General features: G+C 51.4%; 1 protein-coding gene across 8 annotated transcripts in view; it reads left to right on the top strand.

The window, feature by feature from the left end:
- DGKZ (diacylglycerol kinase zeta) overlaps positions 1-16,413 on the top strand; it is a 101,699-nt gene that overhangs the window by 17,482 nt on the left and 67,804 nt on the right. For 2 of the 8 annotated variants that reach the window (XM_030559935.1, XM_030559930.1), the window contains exon 1: positions 2,463-2,694. The exons of 4 other annotated variants lie outside the window; for them this stretch is intronic. In XM_030559935.1, the coding sequence (XP_030415795.1) occupies positions 2,537-2,694 (158 nt within the window). In that variant the 5' untranslated portion in view covers positions 2,463-2,536. Of the gene's footprint in view, positions 1-2,462; positions 2,695-16,413 lie in introns of those variants that run through there. 2 more of the 8 variants (XM_030559934.1, XM_030559939.1) reach the window with 2 other exon arrangements.

Here is a 16,413-nt window from a genome sequence, read left to right as displayed (position 1 = left end):
AGAATTTTAACAATGGGAGGTTGTCACAGGGTTCATGCCACTCACTGCTAGGGCACCTCTTTGTGACTTGCCACTGGTTTGACATCTTTTCTTGTAGTTTCTCTGCCCTTTGTCCCAGTCTTTCACTCTGGGGCCTCTCTCACACTCCACACACTTCAGCGCTGTCTCTTCATTGCTTGGCCCTCTGGCCAGGTCACTATAGTTTTTCCTCTTTAAGTATCAGTCTCTGAAAACAAACTGCCTCAGGCAATCTTCAAAGTCCAGTGCCTTGTCTGTGCCACTCCCGCAGCAACTGGTAGGGAACCTGGGCCCACCTTCTACACTGGGTTCCAGCGTAGGGACCCTACACTCAGCAGCTAAGATCCAGATAGTTTCAGCCTTGCTGTTGTTTCCCCTAGGCTTCTTCCTACTCCTTTCTCTCCACCCTGAGAGTGACCGCTGATTCTCTCCCTCTGGAGCAGCCCCTTTCTGCTCTCCTCTTCCTGCCTAGCTGGGCTTCAGATTCAATGAGGGCTGTATAACCAGCGTACACCTCACTCAGTGCAGCCCATCCTGGCAGGAAGATCCGTCTGAGTCATTTTAACTCCTTCAGGGGTGGTGTGGGGTGAACACCCCATCACAGAAGTACTGGATACGTGGTAAGCCCTAATCCTTCTCCTCCTCCCTTTGCTGTGTAAACACTTTAGTTCTCCATACACCTTGCTATGGCCCATAGGCCAATAACAGTAGTAGCCACAGGAATCAGTCATGGGGTGGCCCTTGGGACAGGTCCTGAAACATCCTTGTCCCTCTAGGTACACTGTGAGCTGGAATGGGTTCATTTCAAAGCTACCTGCTCCTATTGATACCAACTCCCAGTCCAATAAAGCTTCACCACTCAAGCATCTACTAGTGTGGCTATCTGTGTTTTGCTGTGTGAGTTGCTTGCAGGCTACTGATCCAAAGGGGAGCAACAGCAGCTTCCCATGGGGGAACCAAGTCTATGGAATGAGGCTGTCCCTGGATCACGCTTTCTTGCTGCCTGGTAAATTAGGTCTTGCTAAAGCATTTCTGGGACATGGAGAGCCAGCTGAAGCCAAGGTGGCATTTAGACAGAGAATGGATGAGATTGGAGCTCAGCCTCTGACTTGCTTGGGGTGATGGTGACCAGATGCCTTGAAATCTAGGATATCAACAGGGCACTACAGCAAGGAAGTTCACACAGCTTGAGTCACAGATGGCATTGCCTTGCAGTGCTGTGTAGAAGCTTGTGCTACTGGAGTCCTAGTTAACTCTTCCTTAACCAGAATGACACCATCCTCATTCTAATGTGGATCAGTGGCATTGAGTTTTGTCTCTGTGCGGCAGCTTTTTGGCTAAGATGTGTTAACTGTTGTCATATGAGGTTGATTTGGTGTCAGATAATGTAAGGCTTCTTTAATGCACTAAGACAAATAAGGTGTTGAGACAATTGCATGAAAGTGAAAGGGTTGGCAGGATGTGGCTTTGCTGCAGATGAACCAATCCAAACATAACGAAGGCACTGCCGAGATAGTCTTTGTACTGGCACCAACAAGGCACTGCTCTGAGGAAGCTCACATCAGTAGAATCTTAATTCAAGCTAAACAGGGTCAGTTCCGATCAGTGTTTAGATGGCAGGCCCCCGAAGAACATCCCCAGGGTGTTGGGGCTTCAGCAGGTGGCACTATATGCACAGTCGGCACCAAACTAGTCTCCCTGCACAGTGCGGGAGCCATTGGATGAGCGATCCCAGCGAGCTCCGGAAGGATCCCCCAGAGCTCTTTCCCCAGGTCTCAGTCAAATCCCCTTGGCCTCCTTCATTTCCCCCTGCAGTTTCCGCTGGCGAGTCATTTCCCCCCCTTCCTGCCCTGCGCCGGTCCCCCCAGAGCAGGCTGCCCAGTGCCCCGGGGAACTGTCCAGCGTGCAAGCGGGCGCTGAGTTGAGCGCAGCGGCAGGGCCGGGGACTGGGGCGCCGGCGGGCCCGGCCGGGCCCGATATTGTTGCGCGGGGCTCTGAGCTCCCTCCAGCAGCTCGCGGGGCCCGAAAGCGGCGGCCCCAGAGCGGGGCTGTCCCCTCCCCGGCGGCTCTGCACCGGTTGCCCCCGCGCCGCATCGCCCCCTTTGCAGCCCGCTGCCGCCTGGAGGCAGGAGCGGGCCCCGCCGGCTGGCTGCAGAGTGCGGCTCCGACGGCAGGTGGGGCTGCCGGCCTGGCGTTGCTGCGCGGAGGCAGCTGCGCGGGCAGCTATCGGGGGTCCTCGGGCGCTACCTTGCGCGGCTCAGCGCTGCCTCTTCCTGCATCGCTCGGGCTGCCCCTGGGAGGCGCCCGGCGGGGCATGAGCCAGGCTGCCGGCGGGGGCGGGGCGTGCTGTGCTTTCCCAGCCCCGGGGCCAGGCGGGGGGCCGGGCTGTCTCCGGCGCGCTCCTGCCGCGGCACCGCATGGGCAGGTGGCCCCCGCTGACCGCCGGCACCCACGGCTATGACAGGGGCGCCCGGCGGCAGGTGAGCGCAGAGCCCCCGGGCCGGGTCCGCCACGGGTCATGGAGCCGCAGGAGCAGGAGGGGTTCGCGGGCGCCAGCGCCTCCAGCTCCCCGTCCTCCAGCAGCTCGGAGATCTCGCTGGAGCCGGAGAAGGGCCCGGCGCTGGGGCGAAGGCACAGCAACAAGAGATTCACGGGGCTCAGGATCTTCGGGCGCAGGTGAGCGGCGAGGGAGCCACGTGCCCTCGTGGGAACTGGGCCGCGGGGCTGGTAGCCTGGGGCTGTAGTGTTCGCGCCACACTGTCCCCGGGGCCGCTTGTCTGCAGCTGTGTCTTAATGTGGGCTCTGATTCAGGATCCTGGGCACCCTAGCCTGGCTTGCCCTAACACAGGTGCCTGCTGTGCTGGTGCCCAGAGCTCGCTCCCCCTAAACTCTGGTCTTAGGGTCTACACTTAAGTTTTGTGGGTATAGCTATGTCACTTACGAGGGGAAATAAATCATGCCCCTAACCAGTGTAGCAATGCCTGCAAAAGCCCCAGCCAAGTTATACCAGCAGAAAGGTAGTTTTTGCCAGTATAGCATATTTCATTTTGAGGACTGGCTTGAGCTATACTAGCAGAAGAACTCTTACTGGTGTAAGCTGCGTCTCTGCTAGAAGGATTTGTTACTATAGCTATGGTTTTCTAATGTAGACCAGGCCCAAGTCTTTACTGTCATATTCCTGATGCTGCAACTTGCAGGGTGGGAGGTATGTAGAGTTTGGAGAGAACAAACTACAATTTAGCATTTCCAAAGAACTTCACAAGTCAGGCACAACACCTCTTCCCCTTCCCTCATGCTCGCCATTGGACGTCTTTATTTTGTTGCTTATTATATGGTTAAACTTTGGAACTCACTGCTGCAAGATACTATTGAGTCAGAAAAAGAAAAAACTCACTAGTATAACAGCAGTGACACTGGCTTTTGTACAAGCTCAAAGGGTATTGATCCTCATACTTCAGAACATCCGTTGTTCAGTAGGTGGGGTCAGCAAGAAATCCAAGCGTATAGTGTCATGAAACTAGCTTCTGGCTGTTGGAAATAGAAGAGGAGGCTACATGAACCATTGGTCTGTTGTTTTTTTTTTTTTTTTTTTTGCTACAGTGGGAGGTGATATGAGGCACGAAACTCCCTATTAGTCATACCCAGTCCATTTCCCCTAGACACACCTTTCCCTTGCTCCTGGGACCCTCAGATAGTACTGTTCACCCTCTGGTGAGTGAAGTTGAGCTGTGTTGTTGCTGGTTCACACTTCCTGACATTTGCTGATTCCTGTAGAATTTAGACTGTATGCTTCTTTGAAGCAGGGAACATGTCTTTGTACTGTTTGTGTATGTATAGTACCAAGTATAATGGGGACCTGATCCTGACTGGAGTCTCTGGGTGTTTATGTAATAGAAATACTAAATAATCAGATTGGGAATTCTCCCCTGCAACACCAGTGGAAGAGGTTCTATGTGGGCTTATCTGGAGAATCTAGGAGCTCCTAGATATAAAGCCCTTGTCTCATCCTCTCCTTAAATGGCATTGGATCAGCCTGCCTTGGAGGTCTGAGAGGAGGCAGGACTGTTCATATATAATAAAGCCAGAAGGGACAATTTTGACCATCTAGCCTGACTTCCTGAGTAACAGGCCATAGAACTTTCCCTAAATAATTCCTGGAGCAGAGCTTTTAGAAAAACACCCAGTCTTGATTTAAGCATTGTCAGTGATGAAGAATTCACCGTGACCCTTTGTAAATTGTTCCAATGGTTAATTACCTTCACTGTTTTAAAACAAAAACAAAAAACAACCCCCCCCCCCAAATTTTCATTATTTCCGGTCTCTTATCCAATTAGAGATAAGGGCACAGCTGGAGTGGAGACAGAGCTTGGCTATCGAAGAAGTGTGTTGGGAGTGGCATCCCAGGAGTCAGTATTAGGGACAGTATGCATCCCAGATGAACAGAGAGGCACATATCAGCTGGGTTGGGGTATGGGGACTGGTGACCAGAAGGAGCTGTTTCTTCAGGTTTCCTGTTGTTCCAGTGTTTGTGACTTGACTTAGCGCTTGTGGGGCAGGCGGATCTCCAGACCAGGAAGGGTTGGGTCTCTTAGGGTATGTCTGTATTGGGTGGGAGGGGAAGGAAATCCATGGCAGCGAGTCTCAGAGCCCAGGTCAACTGACTTGGGCTTATGCTACAAGGCTCAAAATGGCAGTATAGATGCCTGTAGTATAGTATAGATCAGAGGTTCTCAAACTGGTCCACAGCCCACCAGTGGTCCGCGAGCTTCATTCAGATGGTCCGCAGATAGTTCCCTTTAAGGTGCGCATGCCTGGGTGGCTGCACACAAAAAAATGAAGGGCCTCCCACCTAATTAGTGGAGCTGCGCAGGTGTGGCTCTGCTAATAAGGTGCCTGGACCCTAGAGAAGGTGTAAAGTGAGGTGATGGTCTTGTTAGGAATAGAGGTTAGGTGGGAGGGGGGCAGTGGGGTGAGAAGAAGGGGTGGGGGGAATTTGAGATGTGCAGGACTGCAGCGGCAGCTAGAGAAAGAGGTGACTTTCCCCAGCTCCAAGACTGTGGCTGCTGGGGAGAGACTCCCGCCCCTCCTTCCCAGCCCCTGCTTGAGGGCTGCCACAGCAGGAGAGAGAGGGCACATCCATTGCATTAGAAAGGTAAGACTACTGGTATTAAAATATGAGTTTTCTGCTTTTATTTGTAGGACAAAAAAACTTTATTATTATTATTCACATAGCACTTTTATCCAAAACACTTTACAATAGTTAGCTAATGGTACAAGCAACATTTGGACAGATCATTAAGTGGTCCACTGAGACCCTTAGCAATTTTCAAGTGGTCTGTGGGAAAAAAAAAAAAAAGTTGAGAACCATTGGTATAGATACCTATACTGCTATTTTGAGCCCTGTAGTGTGAACCCAAGTCAGTTGACCTGGGCTCTGAGATTCGCTGCTGAGAGTTGTTAAGTGTTTTTTGCAATATAGCTGTAGCCATAGGAGCAAGCACCATGTCTTCCTCTGTATCTTGTGCTCCTTTCTCCTTCTCACTGGGCCACGTTCCATCCTTCGACTGAGGAGCTTTCTTCAGAAAGATATTTGAGCTCTCTGCTTACTTTTTGTGCAAGTAGTGTCAGTACCACTTGCTTTGATGGGGAGTGTGGGAAGGGGCTGTGTAGGTCTGTTCCTGGCCAGCAGGGTCGGGCTGCTGTCCTTGGACTCACAGATTCTGTATGTCACAGATGTACCCTCACTGGGCTGAGCAGGGAGTTCTGTGTGGGAGGCTGATGGTGTGGATAGGAGCAGGCCATAATTTCAGTCCTAGAGATGTAGTTAGAGGCTCCTGCCCGCAAGAGAGCGGCCTAGTGTCTGATTAGTCAGTGAACAATATGCAATGGCAAAGGACTGGACCAGATGTTGTGGTGACAGCTGGTTGAATCGGTGTGTAATCACATTGGTCATTGTGGAGGCTGCACTGTGCTCTGTATGGTGGGTGTTATTTTAAGTGGTCACCTGTGTGGTAAATGTTACTAAGTGGTTGCTAGTCTGTTCACACATTGCAAAATAATTCAAGGTAATACATGGTGAATAAGTGTGAATCAAATACACCTTGTTCCTTCCCTCCTGGCCTCTGCTATTCCGGTCCCGGGCAGCCCATATACAGCTCTGACAATGCCCCTTGATCCTGACATGCCCCTTTCCCCACACCCTGCTATTCCAGTCCTGGGACATCTCCACAACTGAAGCTGCTGACTGTGTTCAGGGAGTATGTGAGGGTTATTTTTCCTGGTAATGTCAGAAGTTTTGAGGCAGGTTAAGAACTTGGCTAAGCTGTGAAATGTCCTGGGGATGAGCTGGACACAAGAGTGAAGGGGTTGGTAATGTTCTTGGACTCTCAGTGAGCACTGTTTCCTTTGAATCTCTGAATGTAAGTTGAGTAAAGGGAAACTTTATCCTCCCCCACAGCTCTCTTTCCTGCAAATATGGGACTCTGGCTTGTTTCTGCACTTTCAAGGCTGACTGAGTAACATCTCCTTTCCTCTCTCCGTGTGACAGAACAATCCTGCAGCCCCTGGGAGATGGTAGGAAATGAGTGCCATCTGCCCCCCACAGAGCATTAAGCCTGCAAGCCTAGCAGGTGCTTCAAGCAATGATTGTGATGTCCCCATGGCTGTGAGGCTCTGGGGTGCTTGCTTGTACTCCATTTTCCTTGCCTACAGGCCCCGTGTGCTGCTTCCTCCCCCATCACCCACCTGAATTTGTCAGATTTCCAGTGTTTGCCCCATTCCTCCTCAGCCCTAATGCTCTGGGGCACTAGCTCATTGTTCAGTGTTCTGGAGACTGTTTTTTTCCCATCCTCCAGTCAGGAGTCTCCCTCTTTGCTCCCTCTCCCTTGCCAGCCCTTATATTGATATGAGCAGGCCTGACATGTTGCCAAGGTGATTCCATCACAAGGCTGGCTCTAAGCAGAGGCTGAGTGGCAGAGTGGAAGCTTCTTCCTTCTGCTCCGGTTTCAGATTTGGCGGCAGAGGCTGTGACAGTGCATGATGCCATCTCTCCTTCTCCCAAGATTAGACTGTGTCTCTCCTCTCCTTCCCAAGGGGAATGTGTCCTTGAGGGTATATGTACTGCAGTTTTATGTGCAGCATTATCTGTAGGGAGAGAACTGGGGGGGGGGGTGTATCTGTATGGACCCCTTGGTGATGAGGAGGATGGCATGTCACACAGGACAGTATAGAAGGAGGCAGGGTGTGTGTGGGGGGGGGGGGAAAGGGACGTCCTGCATACTCATGACATTGTACTGTCCAGCATTGCTGGAATCTCTAGTCCAACTATCTGGTGGCTGTACCCTTTCTTGTACCTCTTCTTTCAGCAGAAGCACCATGCTGGAGGAGTAGGTTGTTCCCCTCTGGATGGGGATGATTTAGATACTAAAGAACCTCAGTCATTGGCTCTGCAGAAAAATATAGGGTAGTTAGAATTCTCTGTGGGCCTTGGAGAAAGGGAAAGTCCTTGTACGGTGATCCTTGGGGTGGGATGTGAGTACCGGGTAAGACATCACCTGTGAGCTGCTTCAGTTGCTATGCAAGTGGCTCCCATGTGAATTTCAGAGTGGCCAGTGAGTTCGAGTCCCACCTGATTGGGATTGAGGTGGGGCGGCATTGGGTGTATTAGGGGTAGTGTTTTGGGGAGGATAGTACTGGACAGTCTTTATCCCTAGTATACACTTCCTTCTAACAGTGATTGACTGAGAAGCATACACCTCCCTTAGGCTGGAATGTGGCCAGCACATAGGGGTTAAATCCACAGGGACCTTTTGTGACCACAAGTGATCAGAAATTTGTGTTTATATCCTATAGGAAAGATGTTCCCTCCAGCATCACAATGCCCCCTAGCATTTGGGTCATTCCTCACTTATGTAGGTCGGCGCCCCCTGCTGAGTCATTCACATCACTCTCTGAAGCACCTGACTGCCCCTTGAAAGTCTCCCATCTTAGCACTGCCCAGACCTGACTTTGCTCACTGTAACTTGAGCTGATGAGCTTGTCGCCTCAGGTGATATGGTGACAGCCTTGTCGCATTCAATCAGATAAGCAGTGAGTACATGGAACTACAGGCAATATTGTGTAGGAGAGACTGAGCCAATGCTAGCCCCACTGCCCTTTGCCTGGCGTGTGCCTTCACCAGCAATGTGTGCCCCAGATACCCACCCACCCAAATAGCTGACACCTGATGTGTCACCACTACCTCACTGCAATGGAATCCTGCAGGTGGATTGCAGCATAGCCCAAGCTGCTTACAACCACATTCAGCTCTCATAAAAATGCAGTGTCACTGGAGTGGCAACAAATTCAAATGGTGAGGGCATTCCCCCTGCTTCCCACTCTTTTCTCTGGGATCCAGAGTGGGCCTCAGTGGCACGTGATGCCTGTGAACTTGGTGCCGCCTCTAATAAAGTACTCCCTGAAGAGCTTGGAATGGGCCTGTTAGGTGGAAGAGGCAGTGGCACTAGCTTTCTGTGAAAGCCACAATTGCAACAAGTTAGGTTCATGCATTCTGAGGACAGGCTTATTTCTGTATCTTGTAATTGCCATAAAGGGAGGCTCTGGAATTGATACAAACAAGTGCACAGTGCATGCATCTTGGCCCCAGATGGCCAATTCTTTTAATTGGGCTGATGAAGAGGTTAGAGCCGATCAGGTGATATGGAATTTAATCCCTACCACCTTTCTGGTTACCCTACTCCTCATGGTGTAAGTGAGCAGTCAGAATGAAGTCCCTCCCATGAGGGGGGAGGGGTGCATGTGATGAGGATTAAATCCTTTCCTAACCTTCCTTGCCCTATAGGTGAGTAGTTGAAATAGGGCCCCACCCATGGAGTGTAATGGGTTTTTTGTGAGAGGGGGTAAATAGGGTGATCAGAACAAACATTGGGAGTTGTAAACCATGGGGATTTTAATGATCAGCAGTGATGGAGGTACAAGCCCCAGTCCAGGCTTGTAGATGGAGCTGCCAGCTAGCTTGTGGTATGAATCTGTCTGACCTCCTTCCCTTGGCACTGTGCTGTCACACTGTGACCCTGGGAATGGGGTGAGAGGAGCAGTTACGCTGGGGAAGGTCTGTGGGGTGAGGCAGTGTGCTGGCAAACATGAAACCAAAGCAAACTCCCGCCTACGCCTCTCTGAGGTGTTACTCGGTTTGGGGACATGGTGTCTCTTTGTTTCATGTATGTGTGGAGGTGGATGAGAGGAGGCTCTGTAGCCTGTACTCTGCTGGGCTGTCTCCTCCTCCCCCAGTTCCCATTGCACTAACTATTGTTCACTGTCCTCTTTAATTGGCTACCTTTCTGTATGTGAACTCAGATAAATTCACTACCAAATTTTCAGGCTGTTGCTCTTGTCACAAACCAAAGGGCCTTGCCCCAGGATATGGGCCCAGTTTGCTGCGGAGTAGTACATGGGGCCTTGTATATATCTCCATGCTGTTGCCAGGGAAAAGCAGCTAATGGTGCAGGGACCTTGCGGAGGACTGGTTCCAGGAACCGAGAAACCCTATATGGCAGGGGTTCTCAAACTGGGGGTCAGAACCCCTCGGAGGTCATGAAGTTATTATGTGGGGGGTCGCGAGCTGTCAGCCTCCACCCCAAACCTCGCTTTGCCTCCAGCATTTACAATGGTGTTATCAATTAAAAACACCTTTTTATATATTTAAGGGGGGTTGAACTCAGAAGCTTGCTATGGGGAAAGGGGTCACCAGAGCAAAAGTTTGAGAATCACTGCTGTATGGAGATCAGAAAGCCATGGGGATGACCTAGAATTTAAAGCCTGCAACCTGCTGTGATCCAAGCAGAGCTCCCGTCAAGAATTCAACACAGAAGTCCCACTAGGGACTCAGAGACAGCTGCACCTGGATGTGGCTCTTGAGCAGGGGGTGGGAAAAGACACCTCCTTCCCCACCCACCCCCACACACATACTAGCTGGGGTCACGGAAGTGACCCATGGTGAGCCCTTCAACCTCTGGTTCTTCCCATTCCTTTCACTTCACAGATAATGAGCATGGTCAGGGAAAAGGGAAGAAGAAGGGCTTTGCTGTTTGTATGCCTGTACAGGAGCCAAGGCCTGAGCTCCTGAGCTGAGCTGCATCTGCAGGAGTTTCGGGCTGCTGCTCTTCTCCTGCTGACATTTCTGTTTATTTGTGGGGGAGGTGACAAGCTACAGCTCCTGCTTGTGCTTCCCTGCGGAGGTCAGAGCAGTGGGCTGTCCGTGTCTCCATGTTTGCTGCTGTGGAGAAGGTGGCAGGTCTCCTAATCTGATTAGGGGCCAGAGTGTGCCTTCCAGGAAACTCTGTAATCCGGTCAAGGGGACAGGAGACCCAGGGGAGGGCTACAAACCCCTTTGTCTGGGGGAGTGGGCCCTTCATTAGAGTGCAGAGGGGAACATTCAGGGCCGTCCTTACCCATATGCAAAGAACGCAGCTGTGTAAGGCACGAGGAAAGCTTGGGATAGTAGTGGGGTTGAATTCATGTGGTGAGATGTTGTGAATTGGCCAGGCAGGCCTGGGCTCTGTCAGGAAATAAAAACACTGAGTTGTGAGGAGCTGGACAGGCCTTGTCAGGTGGGGAGAACAGAGGTTCTTTCAGAGGGTGATATGGCTCTGGAAGGAGGGCAGAGATACTGACTTAGGCTGGTCTCTTGTGTTGTAATGCAGAGGAGCAGACAGTCTCTCCTGAGACCTGTTGAAGCCTCTAAATATAGCTTCCTTGGTCCTCTGGTTTCATTTCCTACTGTTCCCAGGTCATCCCTTGAGATGACTCCCAAGAGCCTGTTCTCAAGCATTCACTTGCTGTCTCCTGTGATGAGAGGGTTGGAGCCTGTTACCTCCTCAAGGTCATTGATTCCAGTGCAGCCCAGGTCAGGGGTGAACATCCTTGCCATCTGACACTGTCAGGCTCTCAGTCCAGCCTCATGTGGGCAGGTGTCTGCATTGCAGAGTCCAGCACCTCTGGTGGGACTCTTTAGCCCAAGTCCATAGTCCTAACAAAGAAATCAGATAGGTTTTGGGACTTGAATGCCCTTTGCACCCCTACAGCTGGCCCTTCCAGGACGTGACTGAAGGACATTGGCAGGATGTGGTGTATCCCACGATTCTGTGGCTATTAAATTCACCCCTGGCCACAGAACTGTGTCCTGGAATCTCTGCTTTTAAATAAATAAATAGTTTCTTGCCATGGTGGTGGTGGTGAAGGAAACCTCAGAAAGGTGAACCCAGGGTAACCAATACAGCATTGTCTTCCTGAGCTTGTTGAGGGCCTGAAGCAATATCCCCGAGAGGCCTGCCTGCCTCAGTTCCCCCCTCTACGGTGGCCCAATAACTTCACTTCAGGCTTTTTTATCTCAATGCTACACCTCGATGGGGTTGGATAATTAAAACAATATAGTCCAAATGGTCCACAACAAAAGTCTCCCCCACACAATCTGTTTCTCACCCCAGTAAAGCAGTCATAAAAACTCAGGACATCTTGTGTGTGGTATGTGGAGCAATGAGGGACTAGTGCCTTCAACCATGCCCAGACTCTCAGTCCTCCCCTGTCTGTATGCAGATGTCCTCTCCCCCACTCCCCCCATTCCCAGTGGCATGCAGTCCTGCTATTTTCAGAAGAAACCCCCGGAGCATCCTCCCTCATTTCCCTTGCCTTTCCCGGGTCCTCTAGGTCCAGCTGTCCGGCTCCAAGAGCCAGCAGGTATCTCCCAGTGCTGCTCCCAGCCTTCATCCCTCTCCAGCCTTCTCTGGCCTTGGCTTTCTGGCTCAGTAAGGACAGCCGGCTATCCTCTCCCTGGCTTCCCCCCCCCCCGGCCCGCCCTTTTCAGCCTCCCAGCCCTGTCTTTGGGTCTATAAGATTAGCCAGTTAGCCCCTCTGCTTTAATTCTTGATGATAATTCCTTCCTCTCTGCAGGGGCCTCTATCATCTCTATCATGCAAAGCTTTCCCTAGAGACCTATTCCAGTCTCCTCCACACTGCTCTGATTCACTGGGTGTAACTCCTGACCTTTTTTAGCCCCCAGGTGCTGCCCCACCCTCTTGATTGGCCAAACTGGGAGCACACGTTTTGTCACAGGAGGGCTGGACATGCGTCCTTTACAGGGGCCAGCCACTCTGTGATAGGACTGTAACTCTTCAGCAAGATGAGTCTGTGGCCTAGTGAAAGTGTGGGGACATCAACATCAAAACAAGCTGCAGCGACCGTTAGACAGTTTCACACTTTTCAGCATGGATCGGAAGTAGCTGTAAAATGCTGAGACTTTCTGCAGCAAGATCCCTAGATCCTTCAGTGGAGTTCGGATCTGGCTAAGGAGAAAGTTGGGTGTGTGGGAAGTCTGCTTCCTATGCTGTCCCCAGTCTGGGGAGAAATAGAGGCCTCCATCTCCTGGGCTCTGAGTCAGGCATCTTTCACCAGGCCCAAATTCAGCTAATAAAAAGTTAAATTCTGCATGGTTGTGCTGTGCAGATGGCCACTGCCTCACTCAGGGAAGCTGAAAGCCAGTGGCCGGTGGGAGAAAGGAAAGGGAAACAGAGGCTTTTTTCTCCCTCCCCTCCCTGTACTGGGTATATTCAGCGAGATGCTGATGTGAAATGCCTGCATTCAGTTTATACTTCATTGGCTTGACAAGCTATACAAACACAGCCAGTGTGTAACGGAAGTGGAGCTCTCAGGTCTGTGTCACAGATGGCATGATCTGCCTAGGGCAGGGCTTCACCCTCTGTTGGGTTAATACCCAGTGATAGGTAGCTTGATGCCATCTCCACAACTCTCCCTTGTCCAGGCCCAGCTCCTCCTCATTGCTTTTTGATTAAGTTTTTTTTTTTTTTTTTTTTGTCCGTGATCAGTTGGAGACTTTCTGGCTCCTTTGTGTGCGGACCATAGCCAGTCTCTCCCTGTGATGCTGGTTGAAGTTGCTCCTTGCTAGGTTTGGAATGTGCTTTGTGACTCAGTCTCCACCTCTGATTTATGATCACAGGTTCTGCATCTGATGAGTCTGTCATAGGTTTGCACCTCTCCCTGCAATGAGGGATCTGCTGGGGTGAGGGATCCTTGCAGGCAACTGTAGTTATTTGTTCATCCCTATGATTTGGATGTTGGTCTGGTGCACTGAGGATCATTCATCTTTGGGGGAGGTTGTATGCTCTCCTGGTTGGGAGGTGACACCTGACCATGGTGCTATAGGACTGAAGCATGGTTTTAATTGAATTCAAACATCCCAGATTAATCCCCAACAACTGCTCACTTAGTCACATGTGCATGCATGTGCCTGCCACACTGTGCTTACAGAGGCTACTGCAACTGTTTTCAGTGTGCCCTGCAGAACATTCCCTGCTGTCAGTAATGGTCACTAAGCAGAGTAGTTTAACAGCTCAGCAAACTATTCATGGAGCAGCAAGTAATGGCAAACTTGAGTCACAATGCAGAGGTGGTCACAACCCCACATTTGGGTGTGTTCCAATAAATGCTGCCCTGATGCCATCCCCTTGGGCCATAGAAATCTGGTCCAGGTTCATTTTTCCTCACATTCCAGAGGGGCTTCACCCCAGGTCCATTTCAAGGGGGCACAGGATGCTAGGTTCATCTCTTCCCAGGATGGCTATTTGGGGGCAGTCCTGGTCTTGGAAACCAAGTCTGTGTTGGAAGTGACATGAGTCCATGGGCTTCTGTCCTAGGAAGCTAACAAAGCACCTCACTGCAAAGGGGTTTCCCCTACTGTGGTGCAGCTTGTCTCTACAGGAAGTGCTGGTGCCACAAACAGCCTGCCGTTCACCCGCTGCTGGAACTCTAGTGTGACAGATGGCCCAGGTGCATTTCCACCACGTGTATCCAGTAGAGTTGACGCTCCAGCCCTAGGAGTCTCCCTTCTCTTCCTCCTAGGTCACATCTCCCCCTCCCTCTCTTGAAGTCTGTGTTAGGAGCCCAGGGACGCCCAGAGCTGAATTCTCCTCTCCCCCTAGGGGAGATTGTCTGGCTCCATTAGTGGGGTGAAGAATCTCAAGCCTCAACACACATCAGCCCTGAAGTGCCTAAGAAGTGGGGGTCCATGCAGATGCTGGCTGGGACCCACTTTTGCCACATAGCTCTCAGGGGAAGGAGAATGTGCTGGGCCATGTGCTGGCTGCTCTGTGTGAAAGTTCTCTCAATCGGATTATTTGTATCTTATCTTCTAGTCAGTGCCATCAATGACCAGTGCCTTGAGTTGCCCTGATTCTGCTGTAAGCCTCTTACTGCAAAACTGGGGGCCACTGTTAAAAAGCACATCACACCCAGGAGCATTGCTGCAGGCACCTGGCAGCCAGCTGACTGTGTTAAAACACAAGAGGTTCTCCATGGATTTTGCCCCACTTAGGGGCTGGCAGATGGCAGGATTAAGGGGCTGCTCCACTAGGATGGGGTCCTTCAGTGACTTTCTTTGAGCATTGAACTGGGATCTGTTTTACTGGGGCTTGCATGGGCATTAACACAGTAGCATCCCTCTCAGCCAGCTCCTAATCAGGGAGGAGATAAGATCCAGTAATCCTTCCTCTCCTCTGTGGAGCAGTAGATCAACCCAGTGTAGGGAACAGCAGGGCTTAGGCCAGGGGCTCGTACACACTGGCTGGGCTGTTTCCTTGCTGTTGCGCTCTTGTGCTGGATACTGGCAGACATAGGCCTGCATGTGTCATTGCTCCTCCAAACCCAGCTAACTCCACTTGTAAATCCATCTGCCTTTCTCCCTATCTAGATACTTAGTAGTCCTTGTAACAGCAGTAATCCCCCTCCCCCAACGAACACACCCACCCTGCCTTGCTGTCCCATGTTTTCCAGATGCATGTGACAAGAGCTCCTTTCTTGCAATCTTCCCCATGAGCTTCCCCCTCTCCCTTTCAATAGGGGGCATGGTGCCATCAGAAGGTGATCATGTGGTTATCAGATCAGTGGGAGAGGCACATGGGACAGGCAGGATGCTGGCTCTAAGAGCTGGTGGTGCCCTACGGCGGAGGCTGTGGGCTGCCCAAGAGAGAGGCTGGGATGTATGACTGGGCTAGCCTGTGTGATACATGAGGAGGAGCAGCAGGGCAATTCAAGTTTCACATTTAAGGTGGGCAGCGCTGCGGTCCTGCGACCCTCTCAGGCTGTCCTGGGGCTGCCTTATAAACCTTGTTTCAAGGATGTGTCATTCAGCTGGAGCTTGGAATTGGAGCTGTCAGTCCAGGTAGCGGCTTTTTATAGACACTGTTGTTCATCGGTGGTTTGGGTGCTGTGTGTATATCTCATCACTGCCCTGCACGCCCCCTCTGGGAAGTGAAGGAGGACATCACACCTCTTGTCCGAAGCTGCCAGCAAGGACCCAATTGTACAGGTGCCTGACATCAGGCCGTCACCAGCCTGAAAACTTTGACTGTAATTTGAATACTGTGGAGAGCAGACAGCAGGCTAAATGGGCCCTTTTCCACCTCTAGTTTCTGTGGTGGCTAATTCACTGCACACGCAGGCCACTCATTTGGTTTGGATTTGAACTGCTGAACAAAAACCAAGTAAGCCATTCCCACCGCCCTTTTGCCTGGTCGGAAGTGCGACTGCTTTTCCCTAAGGCTGGTGTCCAGAGGTTGAGCTGTGGTGGAATTCGGGGTGCAGTTATCTTGGCTCTTGTTTTCCCAGCTGCCCTGACTAAACAAGGCTTTGTGCTGGTTCATGCAAAGTTTGTCAGGTGCCTCTATCATTTATTTGAAATTCAAATCAATAGCTGTGACTAGCAGCCAAGGTGTTGGAGTGAGGGCTGCCAAGGGAGAGGAATCAGTGCGGTGCAATGGGCAGGAGGGCGGGGGCCGGGAACACAGTTCCTGTTGTTAGATCAACCACCTGACTCTCCTCCCTCAGCCTTGCTGACAAGTATCTGGGTCACACACAGGCAGCTGTTTGAAGCACATTACCCATGCACTCTTGCTGCTCATAGGGCAGTGCTGCCACCTGGTAGTGAAAGTCATCTGCTGCATCTATTCTGTTGTCTCAGAGTTGAGCCTACAGGTGCTGTGAATCAGTGGAAGAGGATATAGAAGGGAGATGGTCTAATTTTCCCCCACCCCTGCGGTTCCTGTTTCCAGGGGTGGGGGAAATGTTTCCAGGGGTGCAGGAATTAGAGATGTGACCTGAAGGGCGTCCTGACCTCCTGGCCAGAGGCTTAGGGGTCCCTTGCAGAGGGTCAGTAGTGCAAATTTTCAGACTTTGCCCTATGTGTTTTGGGCTTGGTGGCTGATTGACTATGGGCACAAACTGGCTCTGCTGCCCACTTCCCAGGATAGTCCCAGCTGATGGCAGTAGCGGCCTGAGGGCTGTGTTTGGTCTTTGCTGGCTGTAAAATGGAAACTGAGGTCTTTCCCT

The sequence above is a fragment of the Gopherus evgoodei genome, chromosome 4 (assembly GCF_007399415.2).
Source record: "Gopherus evgoodei ecotype Sinaloan lineage chromosome 4, rGopEvg1_v1.p, whole genome shotgun sequence".
NCBI classification, from domain to species: Eukaryota; Metazoa; Chordata; order Testudines; family Testudinidae; genus Gopherus; species Gopherus evgoodei.
Note: the sequence above shows the minus strand (reverse complement) of the source record. Positions and strands in the feature narration are given on the sequence as shown.